Below are 22,222 nucleotides of genomic sequence, written 5' to 3' on the forward strand. Positions count from 1 at the left end.
CGCTGAGACTCTGCCCTCTCTCACTGTAAAATTAGACTCTACTTAGTCTGTCTTTAAATTTAAAAAATGTGTGTTGTTTTAAAAAACAATTATGTTTTTAGATGTATCTAAATAAAAATAATAACCAAAAATTTATCTTTTTTTATGTCATCTTAGCATATTTTATGCTGCAGAACGAATTATTTTTTTTTACATGTATTCCTATGGGAAAACGCGTTTCACATAACGAACGTTTCACATAACAAACTTGCTCCTGGAACCAATTAAGTTCGTTGTGTGAGGCACCACTGTATTTTTCTAGGCATTTAAACTAGAAGGTGGGGGTGGTGTATGTACGAAGGACAATTATAGAGACCACCCCCGGCAAAAGAAAAGATGTGATAGTAGTAAAGGCTGCAACATAAGCAATATCAGCAACTCATTTCTTAGTATTGCAACGGAAAGTGAAACGACACAAAAATCCATACGAAAAAGGAGATTATCACTGAAAAAGAGCTGGAAAGCGATGACCACAAATGCTCGCAGTCTAAGCAACAAAGTTCATGATCTGCAAGCCCAGATATTAGAGGCAGATCTAGATATTGTTGCTATCACAGAGACATGGTTCAGTGAATCACATGGATGGGATGCAAACATACCGGGATATAATCTTTTTAGGAAGGACAGAGATGGTCATAAAGGTGGAGGAGTAGCTCTCTATGTAAAGATCAATATCCAAGCGACCGAAATGCAAGGGACCTGGGGAGAGGAAGAAGCGATATGGATTGCTCTGAAAAGAGAAGATGGAACTTCTATCTACTTGGGTGTAGTCTACAGACCTCCGACTCAATCGAAGCAAATTGATAAGGATCTGATTGTGGATATCCAAAAGTTTGGAAGGAAAGAGGAGGTTCTGCTGTTGGGAGATTTCAACCTGCCGGATGTGGACTGGAATGTTCCGTCTGCGGAATCGGAAAGAAGTAGGGAGATTGTGGATGCCTTTCAAGAGGCTCTGCTCAGACAAATGGTGACGGAACCCACAAGGGAAAAAGCGATATTGGATCTGGTCCTCACAAATGGAGAGAGTATCTCTAATGTTCGAGTGGGTGCTCACCTGGGTAGTAGCGATCATCAAACAGTTTGGTTTGATATAACGGCTAAAGTGGAGAGTGGCCGCACGATACTTAAAGTCCTAGATTTCAAACGTACAGACTTTAATGCAATGGGAAAGTACCTGAAGAAAGAGCTGTTAGGATGAGAGGACATAAGAGAAGTGGAAAGACAGTGGTCTAAGCTGAAAGGAGCGATAAAAATGGCTACGGACCTTTATGTGAAGAAAATCAATAAAAACAAGAGAAAAAGGAAGCCGATATGGTTCTCCAACCTAGTGGCTGAGAAAATAAAGGCGAAAGAGTTGGCGTTCATGAAATATAAAAAAAACCCAAGAAGAGGAGAGTAGAAAGGACTACAGGGTGAAACTGAAAGAAGCCAAGAGAGAGATACGTTTGGCGAAGGCACAGGCGGAAGAACAAATGGCTAAAAATGTAAAAAAGGGAGATAAAAATTTTTTCAGATATATTAGTGAAAGGAGGAAGATAAAAAATGGAATTGCTAGGCTAAAAGATGCTGGGAACAAATATGTGGAGAGTGATGAGGAGAAAGCAAATGTGCTAAACAAATACTTCTGTTCTGTGTTCACAGAAGAAAATCCTGGAGAAGGACCGAGATTGTCTTTCAAAGTTACACGAGAAAATGGAGTAGATTCTGCGCCGTTCACAGAGGAGGGTGTTTATGAGCAACTTGAAAAACTGAAGGTGGACAAAGCGATGGGACCAGACGGGATCCATCCCAGGATACTAAGGGAGCTCAAAGAGGTTCTGGCGAGTCCTATTAAAGACTTGTTCAACAAATCTCTGGAGACGGGAGTGATTCCTGGGGATTGGAGGAGAGCGGATGTGGTCCCTATTCATAAAAGTGGTCACAGGGATGAAGCAGGAAACTACAGGCCGGTGAGCCTCACTTCAGTTGTTGGAAAAATAATGGAAGTGTTGCTGAAAGAAAGGATAGTGTATTTCCTTGAATCTAATGGGTTACAGGATCCGAGGCAACATGGCTTTACAAAAGGTAAATCGTGCCAAACGAACCTGATTGAATTTTTTGATTGGGTAACCAGAGAGCTGGATCGAGGACATATGCTAGATGTAATTTACTTGGATTTCAGCAAAGCCTTTGATACAGTTCCTCATAGGAGGCTGTTGAACAAACTTGAAGGGCTGAAGTTAGGACCCAAAGTGGTGAACTGGGTCAGAAACTGGCTGTCGGACAGACGCCAGAGGGTGGTGGTTAATGGAAGTCGCTCGAAGGAAGGAAAGGTGACTAGTGGAGTCCCTCAGGGTTCGGTGCTGGGGCCAATCCTGTTCAATATGAATGTAAGTGACATTGCTGAAGGGTTAGAAGGAAAAGTGTGCCTTTTTGCAGATGATACCAAGATTTGTAACAGAGTAGACACCGAAGAGGGAGTGGAAAATATGAAAAAGGATCTGCAAAAGTTAGAGGAATGGTCTAATGCCTGGCAACTAAAATTCAATGCAAAGAAATGCAGAGTAATGCATTTGGGGATTAATAATAGGAAGGAACCGTATATGCTGGGAGGAGAGAAGCTGATATGCACGGACGGGGAGAGGTACCTTGGGGTGATAGTGTCCGAAGATCTAAAGGCGAAAAAACAGCGTGACAAGGCAGTGGCTGCTGCCAGAAGGATTCTGGGCTGTATAAAGAGAGGCGTAGTCAGTAGAAGGAAGAAGGTGTTGATGCCCCTGTACAGGTCATTGGTGAGGCCCCACTTGGAGTATTGTGTTCAGTTTTGGAGACCGTATCTGGCGAAAGACGTAAGAAGACTTGAGGCGGTCCAGAGAAGGGCGACGAAAATGATAGGAGGCTTGCGCCAGAAGACGTATGAGGAGAGACTGGAAGCCCTGAATATGTATACCCTAGAGCAGGGGTGTCAAAGTCCCTCCTCGAGGGCCGGAATCCAGTCGGGTTTTCTGGATTTCCCCAATGAATATGCATTGAAAGCAGTGCATGCAAATAGATCTCATGCAGATTCATTGGGGAAATCCTGAAAACCCGACTGGATTCTGGCCCTCGAGGACCGACTTTGACACCTGTGCCCTAGAGGAAAGGAGAGACAGGGGAGATATGATTCAGACGTTCAAATACTTAAAGGGTATTAACGTAGAACTAAATCTTTTCCAGAGAAAGGAAAATGGTAAAACCAGAGGACATAATTTGAGGTTGAGGGGTGGTAGATTCAGGGGCAATGTTAGGAAATTCTACTTTACGGAGAGGGTAGTGGATGCCTGGAATGCGCTCCCGAGAGAGGTGGTGGAGAGTAAAACTGTGACTGAGTTCAAAGAAGCGTGGGATGAACACAGAAGATTTAGAATCAGAAAATAATATTAAAGATTGAACTAGGCCAGTTACTGGGCAGACTTGTACGGTCTGTGTCTGTGTATGGCCGTTTGGAGGAGGATGGGCAGGGGAGGGCTTCAATGGCTGGGAGGGTGTAGATGGGCTGGAGTAAGTCTTAACAGAGATTTCGGCAGTTGGAACCCAAGCACAGTACCGGGTAAAGCTTTGGATTCTCGCCCAGAAATAGCTAAGAAGAAAAAAAAAAAAAATTTAAATTGAATCAGGTTGGGCAGACTGGATGGACCATTCGGGTCTTTATCTGCCGTCATCTACTATGTTACTATGTAAAAATACACAAAGACTAACATCTTAACATACTTCTTAGGGTTTTTTGTTTTGCTAATCTATAAGGATACATCAGGAAAAAGGGGGGGGAGAACTACAATATTTATTAAGAAAAGATACAGCAAAGGAAAGAACAGTGGGAGGGGAAATCAAGAGTTGCTGGACTTGAAACGAATAGTCAATTGTATAGTCAATTGTAGGCATCTTTAAATAAGAAGCATTTTAAACTATTTTTAAATTTCTGTAGATTCTTTTCAGATCGTAAATATATAGGTAGGGAATTCCAAATCATGGGGCAGTTACTGAAAAGATTGTATTGCGTCGAGTACCTATTATTCTTAAGGATGGAATATTAAGAGTATGCTGAGAGGTGGATCTTAGAGCTCTCGGAGGATCGTATGGAATAAGAAGTCTGTCAATAAATGCTGGGGCATGTGTTTGTATTGTTTTGAAAGTTAGAAGTGCTATTTTAAATGTTATTCTGTATATGCTGGGTAACCAGTGGGCTTTTTGTAAAAGAGGAGTGACATGATCATATTTCTTTGAACCTGATAGAAGTTTGATAGCTGTATTTTGAATCAATTGTAAACGTTTTATGTCCTTTAGGTTTATCCCTTTCAGTAGAGAATTACAATAGTCCAGTTTGGCTATCACAAGGGAATGAATTAGTGTAGTAAGGGATTTGGCATCGAGAAGGGGGGCCAAAGATCTAATCATCCTTAATTTATAAAAACAGTTTCTGACTAGAGCACTAATTTGTGAGCGAAATGTGAGTTTATGGTCAATTATCACACCTAAGATTTTTATAGTAGTGGTTGGTTTAAGTGGAGTGTTATCGATTGAGATAGGAGCAGTTAATTGTAACCCTTCTTTCCATGAGAATAACATGATGTTAGTTTTAGAAATGCTTAGGGAGAGCATATTTGTATTTAACCAGTCATGAATAATGGATAATTTTTGATTTATAGAAAAAATGTCATTTGGACTTGCAGGGTCTATGTTGTGTAATAGTTGTAAGTCATCGGCGTAGGCATAAGCTGTAAATCCGATTGATTGGCAGAGAGTTAGAAGGGGTGCCAGATAGATATTAAACAGTAACGGAGATAAAATAGAGCCTTGAGGAACACCGAAGTTAGAAGAAAATGGTTTTGAAATGGAATTATTAAAATGGACGGAGGAAGATCTGTCAGTGAAATAAGATCTAAACCATTCCAGAGCTTGGTCAGTTAATCCAATGGAAGCAAGTCTTTGTAATAACAAGAGGTGGTCCATGGTATCGAAAGCAACCGCAAGATCCAAAGAAATTAATAATACACACTTATGTTGGTCAAGGTTGTACTGTATAGTTGTTGTGAGACCTATTAAAGAGTGTTCTGTAGAATGATTTTTACGGAATCCTACTTGATTAGGATGCAGTACCTGTGTTTTATCAATGAAAACTGATAATTGCTGAAATACAAGTTTTTCTGTTAGTTTGGCTAAGAACGGGAGATTAGCTATTGGACGATAATTTGAAGTTTCTATGAGAGAGTTTTTTGAATCTTTTATCTGCGGGTGAAGGATCGAGTGCTTCCAATCTGACGGAAGGCTTGCAGTGGTGAAGCATTTATGAATTATTTGAAGAATGTAAGGTCCCAGTATAGAAAAGAAGCATTTATAGAAGAAAGGGGGAAGAGAATCAATATTAGAACCTTTGATATTAATGGATTGGAGGACGTGTTCTATATCTTTTAAAGAGGGGAGAGAGAAATTAGAACATGTAGAATTTAGATTTGAAAATCCAGTCTCTTCTGAGTTTACGAAGCGTTGTGGGGAAGTAATTTTATTAATAATGTTAGATCTTATTAATATTACTTTGGTTTGGAAGTAATCAGCCAGACTTTGGGCAGACGGGGTATTATTTTCAGGAATACCAGGTTTGCGTTTAAATATTGTTAATTTTTTAAGAATTTTAAAAAGAGTGGATGAGTTTTTTGTTAAAGAAATTTTTTTTGAGTAATATTGTTTCTTTGCAGTATTGATTGATTGACGATAATAATTGGATTGGTTCTTATAATTATCCAGGTTAGTTTGAGAAGGGAGTTTACGCCATTTGCGTTTTGCAGAGCGCAATTGGCGTTTCAATAATAAAAGTGAAGAATTAAACCAGGGGTTTCTTTGTTGTTTAGATCGTTCTTCTTTGAACTTTTTCTAGTGCCACTATACGCCTCTTTTATGAAACCGTTTAGTGCGGGCCGCTGCAGTAACGACCTCAAAGCCCATAGAGATTTAAAGGGCTTCGGCAGATGCTAGTGTGGCTTTCTAAAACAGGCCCTATATCTTTTTTGAGATACGGAGAACAGAACTGAATGCAATACTCAAGGTGAGGTCATACCATTGAGCGATACAGAGGTATTATAACTTTCTTAGTCTTGCTAGCCATCCTTTTTTCTAATAAATAAACTTAAAAATTTCAAGTTGCCCATTCCTATCCTCGTTGAAGAGCATATCACTCCCTTGAGCAGCTAGACTGGCTGTATGCATGACTTCTGATTTTTAGAAAAGGATATTAAAACCAAGGAAGGACATCAGTGACCTTGCACTGGCTTATGCTTCAAAAGCCGTGTGGTCTAACATCAACAAATGTGCAACATTATTACATGTTAAATCTGAACAATTAGATATCGCAACTTTCAGATACATGTATACCTTCTTTCTTTTTCTTGCGATATTCAGCATCTTCTTTAAGTAAATCCAGTATGAAACCACCAATGTTTTCTGTCTTTTCTGCTTGTTTTCTTTTAAGTGTGCTTACTTCTTTATTTTCTTCTTGCAAAGGATTTGTCCATTTGCTATAAGATAGTAAAGTGAAATCATTAGAATTGCCCTCAAGGGGAACCATTATAGTACTCAGTTGTCAAGTTTCACTTGGATGTACATGCTTTAGCGAGAATGAGGACCAGAGTCATTTTTTTGTTTTCAGAGAAAACAGACTTCATATAGCATCCATAGAGACATGTAAAAATGCAAATGAATTTGATCTCAGGTGGTCAACAGAAGTGAATCATTGCATTCTTTTTCTGGGAAAGGGAAGGATTTATAGTTACATGCTTATGGAAATAGAGGTGGAATACTAAATTATGTCAAATAAAAAGGTGGTTTTTAAACTTCATGGAATGTGAAATCTCATTTCCAGAGGGAATCCTGTGTAGGATTTCTCCTTGAAAATGCCTCAGTTGCAGGACTGAGTCTGGCGTCTTACTAGATATGTTTATATCTACTTTGAAGAAGGTGCAGCTCTATTAGCCAAAAGCATCTGTGGGGCTTTTCAAATGAAACCTCTGTACAATGGTTAGAGCTACATCCTCAGCACCCTAAAGTTGTGGGCTCAAATCCCGGTGCTGTTCCTTGTTACCCTGGGCAAATCACTTACCGTATTTTCACGCATATAATGCGCGCGTTATACACGATTTTACAAACCGAGTATAACCATGCACGTTATATGTGTGAGCGCGTTATACAAATTTTTTTTTTCAGTGCGATCTGGCATTCCCCCTGCGAACCGGCATCCTCCACCCCGCTCGCGTCATCCCCCCTCCCCCGCGATCCTACATCCCCGCCAGCACCGCAAAGACATCGGTCGCTTACCCAATTGGGCACCAGCACCAGCACCAATGCACAGGACGTGCCAGTGCCAGTGCCCGAAGATCCTCCCTTGTTGGGCTGGGCTGGGCGGTACGAGGGAGATCCTCCCTCTTCCCTGTGCCGGGCTGGACTGGGCTTTGAGCATTTGCGCATGCTCAAAGCCTTCTGGTCTCGCTCTCTCCGAGATTTTGGAGACCAGAAGGCTTTGAGCATGCGCAAATGCTCAAAGCCCAGTCCATGGCTTTGTTCACTTTGAGTCTTGATAGTTCGCAGTAGACGCTGCTGGGTGTAAACTCGAAATTCCAGAACGGGTCATCTGAGCTATGCCTTGCTTGCAACTGTGGACCGGACCCTGGCGCCTCGCAGGTAAAGACTGAGCAGAAGTATTTGTTTAGTAGTTCGGCTTTATCGGAATCTGATTCTGCATAAGTCCCGTCTGCTTTCCTAAGGCGTACTATCCCATTTGTGTTTCTTTTCCTATCACTGATGTACCTGAAGAAGGATTTATCCCCTTTCTTAATGTCCTTTGCTAGATTCTCTTCTATCCGAAGCTTGGCCTCTCTGACTGCCGTTTTGACAGCTTTGGACTTGGCCAGATAGTCTTCTTTTACTGCTCCTCTTCTTGAGTGTTTGTAGGAAACAAATGCTTTTTTCTTGGCTGGCCAGCTAAGGCATAGCAAAGATAGACCTGCCCTTTTATGCAGCTCTGTCTGGCTGCTGAACTTAGTCAGCTAGCAGCTAATTATTACTGGTAACCGGCTATGTCAAGTGACACTGGGCTATCAGGGAGTCAATTAAAACCTCTCTCTTTGATAAATTTCTCTCCTTTCCTGTCTTGTTATATCTTTGAAATGCTAAATTTTGACTAATCTTGACATGCTAGCGCAATTTGAAAGTCTTTTTTGTAACATCACTGTCTGTAAACAGTCTCTTTCTCTTTAAACTGCTCTGAACTGCTTGTGGTATTACGGTATACAAAAACAAAGTGCAGGAAGAGGCGGTCGGAGCATATAGCGAGTGATTTCCTTCGCTCGCCGGCGCTCTGGCTGCCCTCTCCTGTCTCCCCCGCTAAAAAATGTATTCGCAGTTTTTCAACATTCGCGGGGGTTCCTGGAACGGAACCCTCGCAAATATTGGGGGAGTACTGTACTCTGGAATGGTACCACCTTTCTTCTATACCGCAAGTTTCAACTAGGATTCAATGTGGTTCGCAATAAGAAGACATGAATCTGCTTGACCTTACCTTTCCATACTCTGGTAGTAATTTTGGCCATTGCTACAAGATGGAATTCAATAAAATATGTAGCAAACAAACTCCAAATAGCAATCATTTTAAATGTTGCCAATACAGTAAATACAGAAAAACAAAACTCTAAACATAATGAAAATAAAATCTGTTCCTATGCTGCCATCTTGTGGTAGCTCAAATATATAAGGGATCTATGAGCTTTAGTGTAGCTAGGAAAGAATGATAGAACGGCCTAAAAATTATAACTATAACTAGTTTGAATTTCTAAGTGATTTAGGGGGAATTCATCAAAGAGCACGCAATCATATTAGCACATGCTAACCGTTAAAACTGTGGCAGCGGCAAAAAGGGTGAACAGAATGCTAGGAATGATTAAAAAGGGGATCACAAACAGATCGGAGAAGGTTATCATGCCGCGGTACTGGGTCATGGTGCGTCCCCACCTGGAGTACTGCATCCAACACTGGTTGCCGTACATGGAAAGGATATAGTACTACTCTAAAGGGTCCAGAGAAGAATGACAAAAATGGTTAAGGGACTGTATGAGTTGCCATACAATGAGATCTTAGCGAAACGGCCTCTTCTCCCTTGAAAAGATGAGACTGAGAGGGTACATGATCGAAACATTCAAGATATTGAAGGGAATTGCCTTAGTAGAGACAGAGAGATTGTTCACCCTCTCCAAGGTGGAGAGAATGAGAGGGCACTCCCTAAAGTTAAAAGGGGATACCGTACAAACGTAAGGAAGTTCTTCTTCATCCAGAGAGTGATAGAAATTTGGATCGCTCTTCCAGAGGCTGTTATAGGGGCAAGCACCCTACATGGATTCAAGAAAAGGTTATAAAAATTCCTGCTGGACCAGAACATACACAGGCAAGGCTAGACTCAAATAGGGTACTCGTCTTTGACCTAAGGGCCGCCGCGGGAGTGAACTGCTGGGCATGGTGGACCACTGGTCTGACCCAGCAGTGGCAAATCTTATGTTCTCATATCACCAAAATCTGACCTTTCCTCTCTGAGCACACTACCTAAACCCTTATCCACACCCTTATCACCTCTCACCTAGACAACTGGAACCTGCTTCTCAAAGGTCTTCCACTTAACCATCTTTCTCCCCTTCAATCCATTCAAACTTCTGCTGCACAACTTACTGTATATTCTGACAGAGTCGCTGTGTTCACATCACCCCTCTCCTCAAGTCGCTTTACTGGCTACCTATCCATCTCCGCACTGTAACAGGGCTGCCCCTGTTCCTAGTGAGGAAGCCTTGCCAAAAGAGGAAGGTAAAGATAAAAACATTAAAAGTATACCTAATCCTGCTAGTATAACTCCCAAAGCAGCACCTTGGAATATTCAAAAGCCAAGCCTTCTCATAGTTAAACCTCCTCAGGCCATGCCTGGGGCATCCAGCACTGGTTTAGCTTTCTCCAGACCAGTTGTATGGAAACAGCCAGGAAGACTATATGTCCCAGCAGCCAAAGGGCCAGGGAAAGGAAAGAGCAAGAATGGAATACTAGCCACACCCAAACAAGCTCAAACTGGTTTAGGCCAGGTGAGAAGTTTTCTGAGGGCAGGCTACCCTAACACATCTGCAGGGAGGACTAATCAGCTCCCTGCTATGAAAGAAAAGGGTTTAGTTTTCACACAGAGACAGTTCGAGGGCCAGCCTCAGAGTGAACACCTGCTCTGGACTCAGCAAGCTAGAGCCACACAGCAAAAAGAAAGCAGCAGACCACAGCCACAGAGAACCAGACAGCAACTGTCCACCTCATGGCAACAAACTCAGGTTTTGATGAAGCTAATGATAAGGTTGATTCTGGGTTTGTGCAGGATAGTGAAATGGTGGATAATGACATTACCTAAGATATGGAAATAGAATGTTCTAATTTGCTCAGTTCTGAAGGTATGGCCATAGGCTGAGAGCCATTGCTAATAAGGGAACTGGAGGGAAAAGTAAAGTCTGCTCAAGTTTATTGAAAATGTTGAAGTTTTGTTTTGAACTTTAAATATAAGCCACAGGCAGCCATTTTGTTGGGATCTGGGGAGGGGATCTTTCCAAGCTGATCCACTGAGGGAAAATTATTGGAGAGGATCCCACCCTTGGGGCATTAAGCCTAACCCCAAGGGAGTTTTGCCTGGCAGAAGAAAAACTTTCATTTTGTTGAAATAAGGCTTTTATGTTTTGGCATATTTTTGGCTTAAACTGCAATTGGTTTGTTTTGTTTGTGAATGCTGGACTTAAGCACAAGGTGATACAAACCTGAGAATTTATTTGACCCTTGTTTATGCTGGTGAAACAATAAACAGTACCCAAGAAAATTGCACCCAAAGTTTTGAACTCTTTTATTTTGAGCCTTACCAAGCTACTAAAACAATCTTGCAAACTGCTCGGCCGAGGTTTGTGTGCACTGGGTTAGGCCACTTGCTGAGCCCAGCTTGGCAGCACCCGGTCACAGCACATAGTTCAAACTCCTCTTATTGACTTACAAAGTGCATTCACTCTGCAGCTCCTCATAGCTCTCCTCTCTTATCTCTCCCTCTACTCCTCCTCGGAAACTCTGTTTATCGGGTAAGTCTCTCCTATCTGTACCCTTATCCTCTGCTGCCAATTCCAGGCTATGTCCCTTCTCTCTTGCTGCACCTTACTCCTGGAACAGTCTGCCCGAGCCCGTACATCAAGCTCCTTCTCTGGTCATATTCAAATCTAGGCTAAAATCCTGCTTTTTCTAGATTGCTTTTAACTCCTAACTCCCACTCACTTGTACAGCACCCATGCCTGTTTTATCATTCCCTCTCTGAGAAACTCAGTAACTTGTCCTGTTTGTCTGCTTGATTAGATTGTAAGCTCTACTGAGCAGGGACTGTCTCTTGAATATTTAACGTACAGAGCTGCATATGCCTAGCAGTGCTATAGAAATGATAAGTAGTAGTAACTAAAGATGCCTTTAGTGGTTAGCAAGCTAATGTGCTTAGTGCACTTTGATAAATTTTTCCCTTATTTCCCACCTTAGACCATGGACTTTTAGTTGTATAAAGATATGCTCCCAGGACAACATATATGCTAAGAGAGAAAAAGTTTGTAGAGAGGTATACTATATGATAATAGGTTTGTCTAAATATGATCATATTTCGCCTCATCTCCCAAAATTGCATTGGCTACCGGTTGTCTTCAGAATACAGTACAAAGTTTTAATGATCTGTCATCAATTTTTGTACGGAAATATTCCAGAATTGATTAAAAATAACATATCTAGTTATATTCCAAAAAGATCTTTGCATTCTGAGAATTTGGCCTTGCTGAAGACGACTGTGAATCCAAGGTTAGCTGATACTAGCCAAAAGACCTTTTGCTGTGCAGGAGTTAAGATTTGGAACTTTCTGGTAGGACAGATACGGAACTGTTGGGAGAGCGGTATGTTTAGAAAATTACTTAAAGCACGGTTATTTGTTGATGCTTTCTTTTAGACATACCTTTTTTTTTTGGAGGGGGGGGGCAAATCTGATGAACTGTTTGTGATCTACAGTTATGTTATTAATCTGTGTCTACGATATGCAATTAATTTTTATTATTTTGCTCTTAAGCTCTGTTTCTATGCAAACTCATTTTAGTATTTTTTAGCTATGAATGTTAAGGCTTGTTTGTATGTTTATTTTATTATGTTTTAAGATGATGGATGTATATTCTGTTAACCATTTAGCTGTAAACGGTACAGGAATTGACTTCTTTTTTAGCACTGTCCCGCCTGGAGTTAGTAAAATCTTAAGCCCTATTGATTAAGGAATTTAACTCCTGTACTCAGCGTTATAGCCATTATTATTATTAGAGTGGACGTTTAGTTCATTTTTTCTTAGTTTCTCTTATCTTGGATCTTAGAATTGAGGACTTGAGCATAATTAGCTAAGATTTATTCTTTTGCCTTTTTATGTATTCTTTGATGTACTGTATATAAAATAGCCAATATTGCTTTCTGTACAAGTTATTCTTGGTGATTTAATTTGAAAATCAATCAATCAATATATTTCTGCAATTTCTATCCATATATAAAAACAGGTGCAAGGATCATGCATACTTTGTACTCATTGATCCTATGGGGTCACATTTCACCTACAGGCATAAGAACAACATATAAAATTATAAAAATTCAAATTAAATAAAAACGTATCAAAACATAAATAATAATAAATAATAACAGTTTATATACTGCAGGACTGTGAAGTTCTATGCGGTTTACAAAGATTAAAAGATGGTACAAATTGATTGAACTTAACAGAGGTAAAAGCTAGTGATTAACAGCTCTAGGGATCAGTTATTGTGGAGAAAGAATTATATGGGTCAGCTGCCTAGAAACTTCAGGAACAGATATGTTTTTAGGCGTTTCCTAAATTCCCCATAAGTATTAGGCATAAGCAATTGTTCTAGATCTTTACCCCATAATGCTGCCTGATGTGAGAAAAGGTGTTGATGGTGACTTATGAGTTTACATCCTCTAACTGGAGGGGAAACATAGTTCAAATATGAGCTTCTCTTATGTCTGTTGGCTGAGAAAGAGAAAAGGTCAGTTTTATATTTAGGGGTTAGACCGAATAGTACCTTAAAGCAGAAACAGGCGAATTTAACTTCACACATGCCTCCATCGGTAGCCCATGCAGCTGTCGATAGTAAGGTGTCACATGATCAAACTTCTTCAGCCCGAAAATCAATTTGACCGCTGCATTTTGCACTAGTTGTAATCGTCGCATATTCTTTTGGGAAATTGCTAAATAGGCGATATTACAGTAATCAAGTTGACTCAGTACGAGGGATTGTACCAGGATTCTAAATGCTGACATATCAAAATATGCTCTAATGGAAAGAAGCTTCCAGAGAGTGAAAAAACCCTTTCTGATTAAGGAATCTACCTGGTCTTTCGTGGTTAAGCTCTGGTCTAGTAGACTGAATAGGATAAGTAAGTTTATTGATGCACTAGTCTTTAAGCCCGTTACATTAACGGGTGCTAGAATAGATGTGTAGACTTTTAGCACAATGGGGGGCTGAGGCATTTTTTTCTTTCTGTCCCATGTCCAGCAGTACCCCTTCTCCCTTCATTTTACCTCCCCCCTCTCCAGTAGTACCCCTTCCCTGCTCCCCCTGTCTAGCAGTAACCCCTGCCTCTTCCTTTTACTTACCCATATTCAGGCTCCCATTTCCCCTTTTACCTTCCCTATTTCCACCTTTTTCTCCCCATCCAGCATCATTCCATCTTCTCTCTCTCTCTCTCTCTCTGCTATCCCATCCAGCATGCTGCTGTCTCTGTCTTGCCCTCCATCAAGAATCACCCCATCTTTCTCTATATATTTCTTCCCTCATCCATCACCAATTTATTTGTCAATCCTAGTATCCCTTCCCCCTCATCCAACATGGCTCCCTTTGTCTCTGTTTCCCCTTTCCAACATCCAGTGTCATCCTTTTACAACATTTCAAGTTCAGTGACAGAGCAGCAGTAGTATCAGATGTAAAAAGAAAGTCCACTTCCTGCAACTGGAAGTGGCCCTTTCCCCCTTCTCAGTTCCTTCAGCAGTACTGCTCCCAGCGATCATCCTTGCCGCTTCACTCGAGCCCGCTATCGCGATGCAGTAGTAACTGCACCCTCTGCCTGGGTTTCTGCACCCGGGTGCCCACACCACCCTCTACTTTCTCTCCTCCTATCACCCAGATCCCTGGGCCCTCTCCTCCCGGCCTGGCTTTCCCCCTATAGCGCTTCACGGGAGGAATGGGGTCACACAAACTGTAGCGCTGGAGCGGCTGCTCTCAACCCGACCCTTTACCTGCTCTTCCTGGTCTGCCCCGAATAAAGAGAGAGAGAGCGAGCAATCTACAATTTAAAAAAGGCTACTGAGGATCGCGGCTGGCTGTAGCGAACCTCGCAGGCGCTAAGCACCTTGGTAGCACGTTCGGAGGTGACTAGCAGAGTGCCGCAGGGCTCAGTCCTGGGGCCATCCCTTTTTAACATATTCATAAGAGACTTGACCCGAGGGCTTCAGGGAAAAGTAGCGCTTTTTGCCGACGACGCCAAACTGTGTAATATAGTAGGTGAAAATGATCTCACGGATGGTATGGCGCAGGATCTGATCAAGTTGGAAAACTGGTCCTCAACATGGCAGCTGGGCTTCAATGCAAAGAAGTGTAAGGTGATGCATCTCGGCAGCAGAAATCCATGCAGAACATACACCTTGAATGGAGAAACACTAGCTACGACCTCAGAAGAACGGGACTTGGGAGTAATCATCAGTGCAGACATGAAGGCTGCCAAACAAGTAGAGAAGGCCTCATCCAAGGCAAGGCGGATGATGGGATGTATCAATAGAAGCTTCGTCAGCCTTAAACCTGAGGTCATGATGCCACTGTACAGAACCATGGTGAGACCTCATCTGGAGTACTGTGTGCAATTCTGGAGGCCACATTACCATAAAGATGTACTTCGAATTGAGTCGGTCCAGCGAATGGCCACTAGGATGGTCTCCGGACTCAAGGGTCTCTCATACGAGGAAAGACTGGGCAAGTTGCAACTCTACTCTCTAGAGGAGCGCAGGGAGAGGGGTGACATGATTGAGACATTTAAGTACGTCACGGATCGTGTCGAGGTGGAAAACGACATATTCTTTCCTAAGGGACCTTCAGTCACAAGGGGGCACCCGCTCAAACTCAGAGGAGGGAGATTTGGTGGTGACACCAGGAAGTATTTCTTTACAGAAAGGGTGGTGGATCACTGGAACAAACTACCGGTGCAGGTGATCAAGACCACTAGCGTGCTCGACTTTAAGAATAAATGGGACATCCACGTGGGATCTCTACGTGGGTCGAGCAGCACTCTGACTTAATGGGGTGGGACAGTAGAGTGGGCAGACTTGATGGGCTGTAGCCCTTTTCTGCCGTCATCTTTCTATGTTTCTATGTTCCCTCTGACGCGATCCGGTACGACAGAGGGAACATGCTACTGAGGTGCAGAGCGGCCAGCGAGGTTCGCCACAGCCAGCCGCGATCCTCAGTAGGTTTTTGCAGATAGAAGAGGCCTTCGGTGGACTCCACCAGTAGGCCTCCCTTTCTTTTCCCCTCCCCCTTTCCAACAGCACCTCTTCGAGCTCCTCTTGTCCAGCAGTAGGCCTCCCTTCCTTTCCTCCCCTTTCTCTATCCCCCCAACAGTCCAGCATCTCCCATCAGCCAAGCATCTCCCCTCTGTCTCCTCCTGTCAGCCGCTGCCATGGTGTTCAGCTCCGGCGTGTTGCTCAAAGGCAGAGCAGCGGGAGCAGCGCCACCAGCAGCAGCGCTTCCGGACACTGCGGGAGCCCTTCTCAAGGGGGCGGGACAGGCTGCTGAGGAGCTTCGGGGGCTGCTGCTGTTAGCCCTGGCAAAGACGTCTTCACATATAGGTTCGATTTTTACATGTCACCGCTGAGCTGGCGGCAGTGTCAGCGCCGCTTTCCCTCTCAGCGGGCCGGTTTTTTTTTTTAATTTGGAAAGCCGCCGCCGCACCTCCTCTCTCGATCCTGGTGCAGTTCGAGAGAGGAGCCGATACGATGCACAGTGAGAGCACAGTGAGAGCCGGGGGTGAGGAAGGCCGCCGCAGCTGTGTAAGTTTTTTTTTTTTTTTAATTTGAAAGCCGCCGCCGCAGCCAGGGCCGCGCATGCGCACTCGTATTTTCGCGACGGATCAGGGAACACGTTTTTTTTAGTGCGCATGCGCGGCCTATCATTTTATTATATTAGATAGTGGTTTTTGGTGTCAAGTGGGTGTGGCGAAGCTACGAAAAATTTTGTTTTTTTCTGAATTAAGTTTCAGTTTGAATTCAGCCAAATATAACAAAAATATAACCAAAACCATTCAAAATCAAGCAAATAAAATGCTTGCATACATGGGACGATCTTGTATGTCTTGAAGTGTGTTCATGAAAAATGATAGTAAAATGTTAACTATACTATATGCATAGGTGATAGAAGAGGTGAAAGCATTTATTTATTGGGATTTATTAACTGCCTTTTCATGACAAGATTCACCCAAAGCAGTTTACAACACACTGAATAGTAATCAGGAACTCTTGAGTATTTTGTAAATAAAATACATAAAGGCTCTGATTCTTGAAGGGACGCCGAAAATTAATAATAAATAATAAATTTATTTTTATATACCACCATACCCGAGAGTTCTAGGCGGTTCACAACAATTAAGCATGATACAGACAATGCAAGTCATTGAAGATTCAGCAAGTTAAAATGCATACAATAGGAAGAAATACATACAATGTAAAAGAATGCGAATAATTTTAAAAAGAATAAAAGATTACACCTGTAAAAAGTTTAAGACCCTAGCCTATTAAATAATTGAGTTTTTATCTGTTTTTTAAACTCAAGATAAGAAGGGGCTTCTAACACAAATTTGGCGAGCCATGTGTTCAATTTAGCCGCCTGAAAAGAAAACAAACTTGGTTTTTTCTGTTGCATAGAGCGTTGTGGACCCCTGTTAGGTTACAAAAATTAGATAGTTCTTTGTCTAATAGATGTTGGCATTGCCATCTAGAAGTAGGAACTTGAGATCATTTATTGTTTCATTGCCCATATATTATGAATTTTTGGAAATCAATTTGGGACCAAATTAATAATTTATTAGATAATCTTATGATACTGTGATATTTGGTATGGAAATGAGAGCAAAAAGTCAGATTTCAGCGAATAACAATAAATTACTACTTATAATGACTGGTGTTGCCATTCAGCAAATTACATATAATTGGAAGGATTGGAGGAGATTAAATTATAACTTTTGGTGGAATTCTTTATGCCATATCTATAAAATGGAAAAGTTTATCGCATTACAACGGGGATATTTTAAGAAGTTTCAGGATGTGTGGAAACCATTGACAAAGTATTGTAAAGATTAATTTGAATTTGTTTCCCTTATATTTATCAACTTAAGGTATAGGGAGGGGGGGGGAAAGTTTATTATTATATGTTTTATATGATAATGGAATATATGGGAGGGAGGGATGGGAAAGGGGAAGGGATAAGAATTTATGAAATATATCAATGATTGTTTGTAAGGGATGTATTTAGTGTTAATGTGAATGAATATATTTAACACTTAATGTATTTTTGAAAACGAATAAAGAATTAATAAACAAAAGAACCTTTTATACTGGCATAATTTTATCGAGGGATACGCAAACAAACGTATTCTTCGAGAACTCTTATTAGAATAACTCAGGGTAAAGTGAGGGTTAAGGTAACTCGGTAACATATCAAATACTGTTTTGTAGCAGAAACATGAAAACTTAAACAAAACTCTGTCACCTAATTTAAGATGGGTTTTACTAAACGATGCTAGAGGTTTTTAGCACGGGCCAGTGAGGTAACTGCTCTGACGTTCCTAGGAGTTCTATGAGTGCTGGCTAAAAACCTCGCGGCATTTAGTAAAAGGAGCCCTTAATTGTTTAATGGGTGATAAATGATGGAGTAATTGACTGTCATTTAAACCCAATTAGAAACTAATTTAAATCAATAGAGGCATCAGCAGGTGCCTACAGAACAGGCCGCCAATGCCCCATCCACAGAGGTGCCTATCTGAGCCTACAGTCAAAGTGGGGATAGCTTGAACCAGAGGTGACCCCAGGTGCCGGTAGGAGCCCCTGTGGACGCGATTCTTTTGTAAAGCAGGTGACGGAAATGTAGGCCAGTAAACCCTAGCGTATGTTTCCGGCATCTACTTTACACGTGGCCCTGATTCCGCAACTGACGTCAGTTTTAGAGGTGCTGGCCGATACCAGCGCCGGTTGCCGCATCGGCCCAAAGTGTATCAATTAGATCAGTGTTCTTCAACCACCGTTCTGTGGACCGGTGACGGTCCGCAGAAATTTCCTGCCGATCCACAGAGCCTGCATTTGAGCCATCTTTCGATATTTATAGTATATATAAAGAGAATCTCACTCTTTAACCCAAAACAGTTCACTCCAACTTAGATAGCATAATAGCGCTAGATAATATATCAGTGTTTTATAAATTCTTTCTTAGTCCAGTTTCTTTACAATAGTACATCTTAGGAATTCAGATATCCACCCTTATCAATAGATACAGGTGGTAGGATTCTTCATGATTCCAAGTACTATTTTCCAACTATTTCCTTATTTCAATTATCCTATATAATAAAACCCTAGCCGCGCATGCGCACTCCTATCTGCGTGCTTCCATGATCTGTAGGTCTGTGGCCGCAGGAGTGCGCATGCGCGAGTCCCCAGCTTTACATCCCAGCACCTACCACTCGCTGGCAGGACTGGACGCCAGCGCTGGACTCCCTGCTCTCCGTGTCGGCTCCTCTCACGAGCCGCACCATCGTCGGAGAAGGCTTCCGACGCTGGCAGGGATCGAGAGGAGCCGCGGCGACAAAACACTCCAGCACCAAAACACTCCAGCCGCGGAGGGATGCCGCGGTCCCGACTCCAAACATGCCGATTCCAGCAGCGTGTGCAGCACTCTACACACACTGCTTCGGGGCCTTCTACTGTCCTGATTTACTCTGCCACGTCCCTGATGACATCATCAGAGACGCGGCAGAGCAAATCAGGGCAGTAGAAGGCCCCGAAGCAACATGTGTAGAGTGCTGCACACGCTGCTGGAGTCGCAGGTTTGTCAGGACCGCGGGAAGGGAAGGGGGGGTGGAAAGTGACTAAGGGATCCGGCCATACTATTGCTGCTTGCGCTGCGATTGTTAATGAGGTATGAGGGAAGGGACGGGGATGGAGCAGGAGGAGGAGGCTGAGGCAGATGGGGGCTGGCGCTCCCATCAAGACGATGCCTGGGGCTGACTCATCCTACCGCCTCCCACTTACTATGCCACATATGTGCATTCTCATGATGGAGTCGGGTTGAGGGAAAATCTTTTAAAATCTCTGTGAGTAGTTAAGGTACAGTTCCTTAATCACTATGTTACAATGAATTATTGATGTATACTGCAACTGTTGGAACTGCTGCTCCCATTTCTCTTCCACTCAACCCCCCATATGCAAGGACTTCATTTCTGCAGCCAAAGTAGGGTAGTAAAAAGTAATGAGTAATTGTAAAGATTACTTTCATGCAAACATAATGAGTAACTCTAATATATTATATTTTTCAATAATCACTAATATACTGTCTAATTACTTTATATACAGTACTTACTTTTTTGTGAAGAGACAAACATAAAAAAAACACACACATAAGGACAGGGGGCTACAGAGACAGATTATAAGAGACAGACACCAAAACAAAGACAGACAGACATACAGTGGCCAAGGAGAGAGAGACAGACAGACAGAAAGAAAGACAGACAGACGCACAAATCTATTCTAGCACCCGTTAATATAACGGGCTTAAAGACTAGTTTTATATAAATATATAAATAATAGACTTAGCTTATTCAAAGTCCATTCCCCTTCCTGACGCGTTTCGCCAAACTTTCTCAAGGTCGGGGAACTGGACATTACAGCATAGCTTCTCCTAGTATAACTAGCCATTCAGAGCCGGCATGTGCATCGGGCCCAAGAAAGTGTTCTTCAGCCGCCGGTCCATGGTGCGATCGATGCGGCGTTGTCTTCAGGACTGCTCCCTCTTCCTCGGTGCTGCAGTGCACAAAGCTGTGGGCAGAGGCTCCTATGCGCGTCCTGTGCCTGAACTGGAAGCCTTCTCTCTGACGTCACAACATCAGAGGGAAGGCTTCCAGATGAGGCGCGGGACGCTGCCCACGGCTTTGTGCACTGCAGCACTGAGGAAAAGGGAGCCGGCCCAAAGATAACACCAGGGGGCGGCATAAAACGGCTAGGCGGGAGCAGACCAGAAGGCAAGGCACAGCATGGAGGGAGGGAGACAACAACGGTAGGGGGAATGATTTCATTTTTGAATTTAGTGATTGATTGACATCTGCTATATGTTCAAGAAGAAATCCGTTTGTTTCTTGCATTTGTGTCTTGCATCTTAGGGTTTATTTGTATATATTAGTACTTTTAGTTTTTGGTCCCTTATTTGCATGGGGTTATCTGTGTTCTGGTAGGAATGAATATTGAGAAGCACACAGTGTGCTTTGTGTAGTTTAATTTTGTGATTAACCATTATATGTTGTTAATACTATTATATTGTGTGTGTGTGTATAAATAAAAAATTAATGGAAAAAATGGTGTTACAATTAGTATTATTATGGGGGCGGGGTCTGGGGCGGAGATTGGGTGGAAATGGGCGGGGTCTGGCTCACGACTTAGCCCACTGTTCTTCAACTGCTGGTCCACGGACTGGTGCCGGTCCACAAAATAATTATTTTATTTCCTCCAGTCCATAGGTGTCATAAGGTGTAAGAACACTGAATTAGATCGCAAAACAAAGAGTGCTTCAGGTTATACAGTGCGGTGAAAACAACATATGCATTAAATTATCTGTTGAATAAACAATGCTCATCTATGCCCCATTTCTCTTGTGTTAGAAAACTACATGCATATAGGGAATTGGTAACAAACTTTTCTATCAGGCAGCACATTTATCTACTCAGCCGGTTGCCAATTCCGTATCTAATGTAGGTGCGAGGATTTAAACTCCAGGGAGTTACATTTCTTTGTCTCGCCCTGTATAAGGCGAAAAACCTCTCTCATAGTCTGTGTCTCAAATGGGGGCAGAGCCATGTGAGGTGCTTGTAGGATTGCTAGATTTCGTCTATGAAAAGAGGGGACACCCCATTCTGCCCCCCAGCCCTGTTCCAGCTCCAGTTCCATCCCATTCCATCCCCACCCCATGTGAACCTCCCCTGAGCTCGCATATGACGCCATTATGTCAATCTGTCTTCAACTTGCCAGTATTAAGGAGGAGCTCTGCAAACTTAAACAGGAATTGAATACAATTAAAGCAGCTTCCATCACTCCACAAAATCATACCAACTTACCACCTCTACCTCAAAGAATAAAACAGCCCAGGAATAAATGGGTCACAGTAGGCTCAGGAAGACTGCGACATGTAACACAGAAACATCCACCTTCACTAATATTACCTCTACAGAATTCCTTCGCTCCACTAGTGCACTGTGATACTCAGGAAAACAGAAGGGAGGTGGGACTTGAACCAATGAAGGAAACTCAAGAGAACAAGAGCACCCTAAGTACAAATAAAAAAGCCAAAAAACAGAAAACTATTACTGTTGGGGGATTCCATCATCAGAGGCATTAACCTTGGAACACAGGGCGAGGAGACCAAAATAGTGAAATGTCTTCCAGGATCCTCAGCTACCAGGAGTTCCAGGCAAATACTGACTATAATTAAGGAAGAAACTAAGGTTTTTAACACTGATGTTGTTATCCATCTGGGAACAAATGACCTGGCCAACAACTCCACACTTGCAGCACAGAAAGCTTTTCGGGAGCTTGGTGAGGGCGTGAAACCTTTTGTAAAGACTTTAGCTTTTTCTGAAATACTGCCTGCATATGGACAAGGAGAGCAAAGAGTGAAAAACACAGAGGACTTTAATAGATGGCTCAGAGCCTGGTGTCATCAAGAAGGCTTCAGGTACATAGGAGGATGGGGAAATACATGGAAGGACAAGAAGCTATATTGCACTGATGGGCTACATATTACTA

The 22,222-nt window shown here is 42.4% G+C and overlaps 1 protein-coding gene across 4 annotated transcripts in view; it reads right to left on the bottom strand.

Moving 5' to 3' along the window:
- Positions 1–22,222, bottom strand: part of FMR1NB (FMR1 neighbor) — a 121,211-nt gene that overhangs the window by 9,003 nt on the left and 89,986 nt on the right. For all 4 annotated transcript variants that reach the window (XM_033944369.1, XM_033944367.1, XM_033944366.1 and 1 more), the window contains one exon: positions 6,424–6,566. In XM_033944369.1, coding sequence (XP_033800260.1) covers positions 6,424–6,566 — 143 coding nt within the window. The remainder of the gene's footprint in view (positions 1–6,423; positions 6,567–22,222) is intronic.

This window comes from Geotrypetes seraphini, chromosome 5, assembly GCF_902459505.1.
Source record: "Geotrypetes seraphini chromosome 5, aGeoSer1.1, whole genome shotgun sequence".
Lineage (NCBI taxonomy): Eukaryota > Metazoa > Chordata > Amphibia > Gymnophiona > Dermophiidae > Geotrypetes > Geotrypetes seraphini.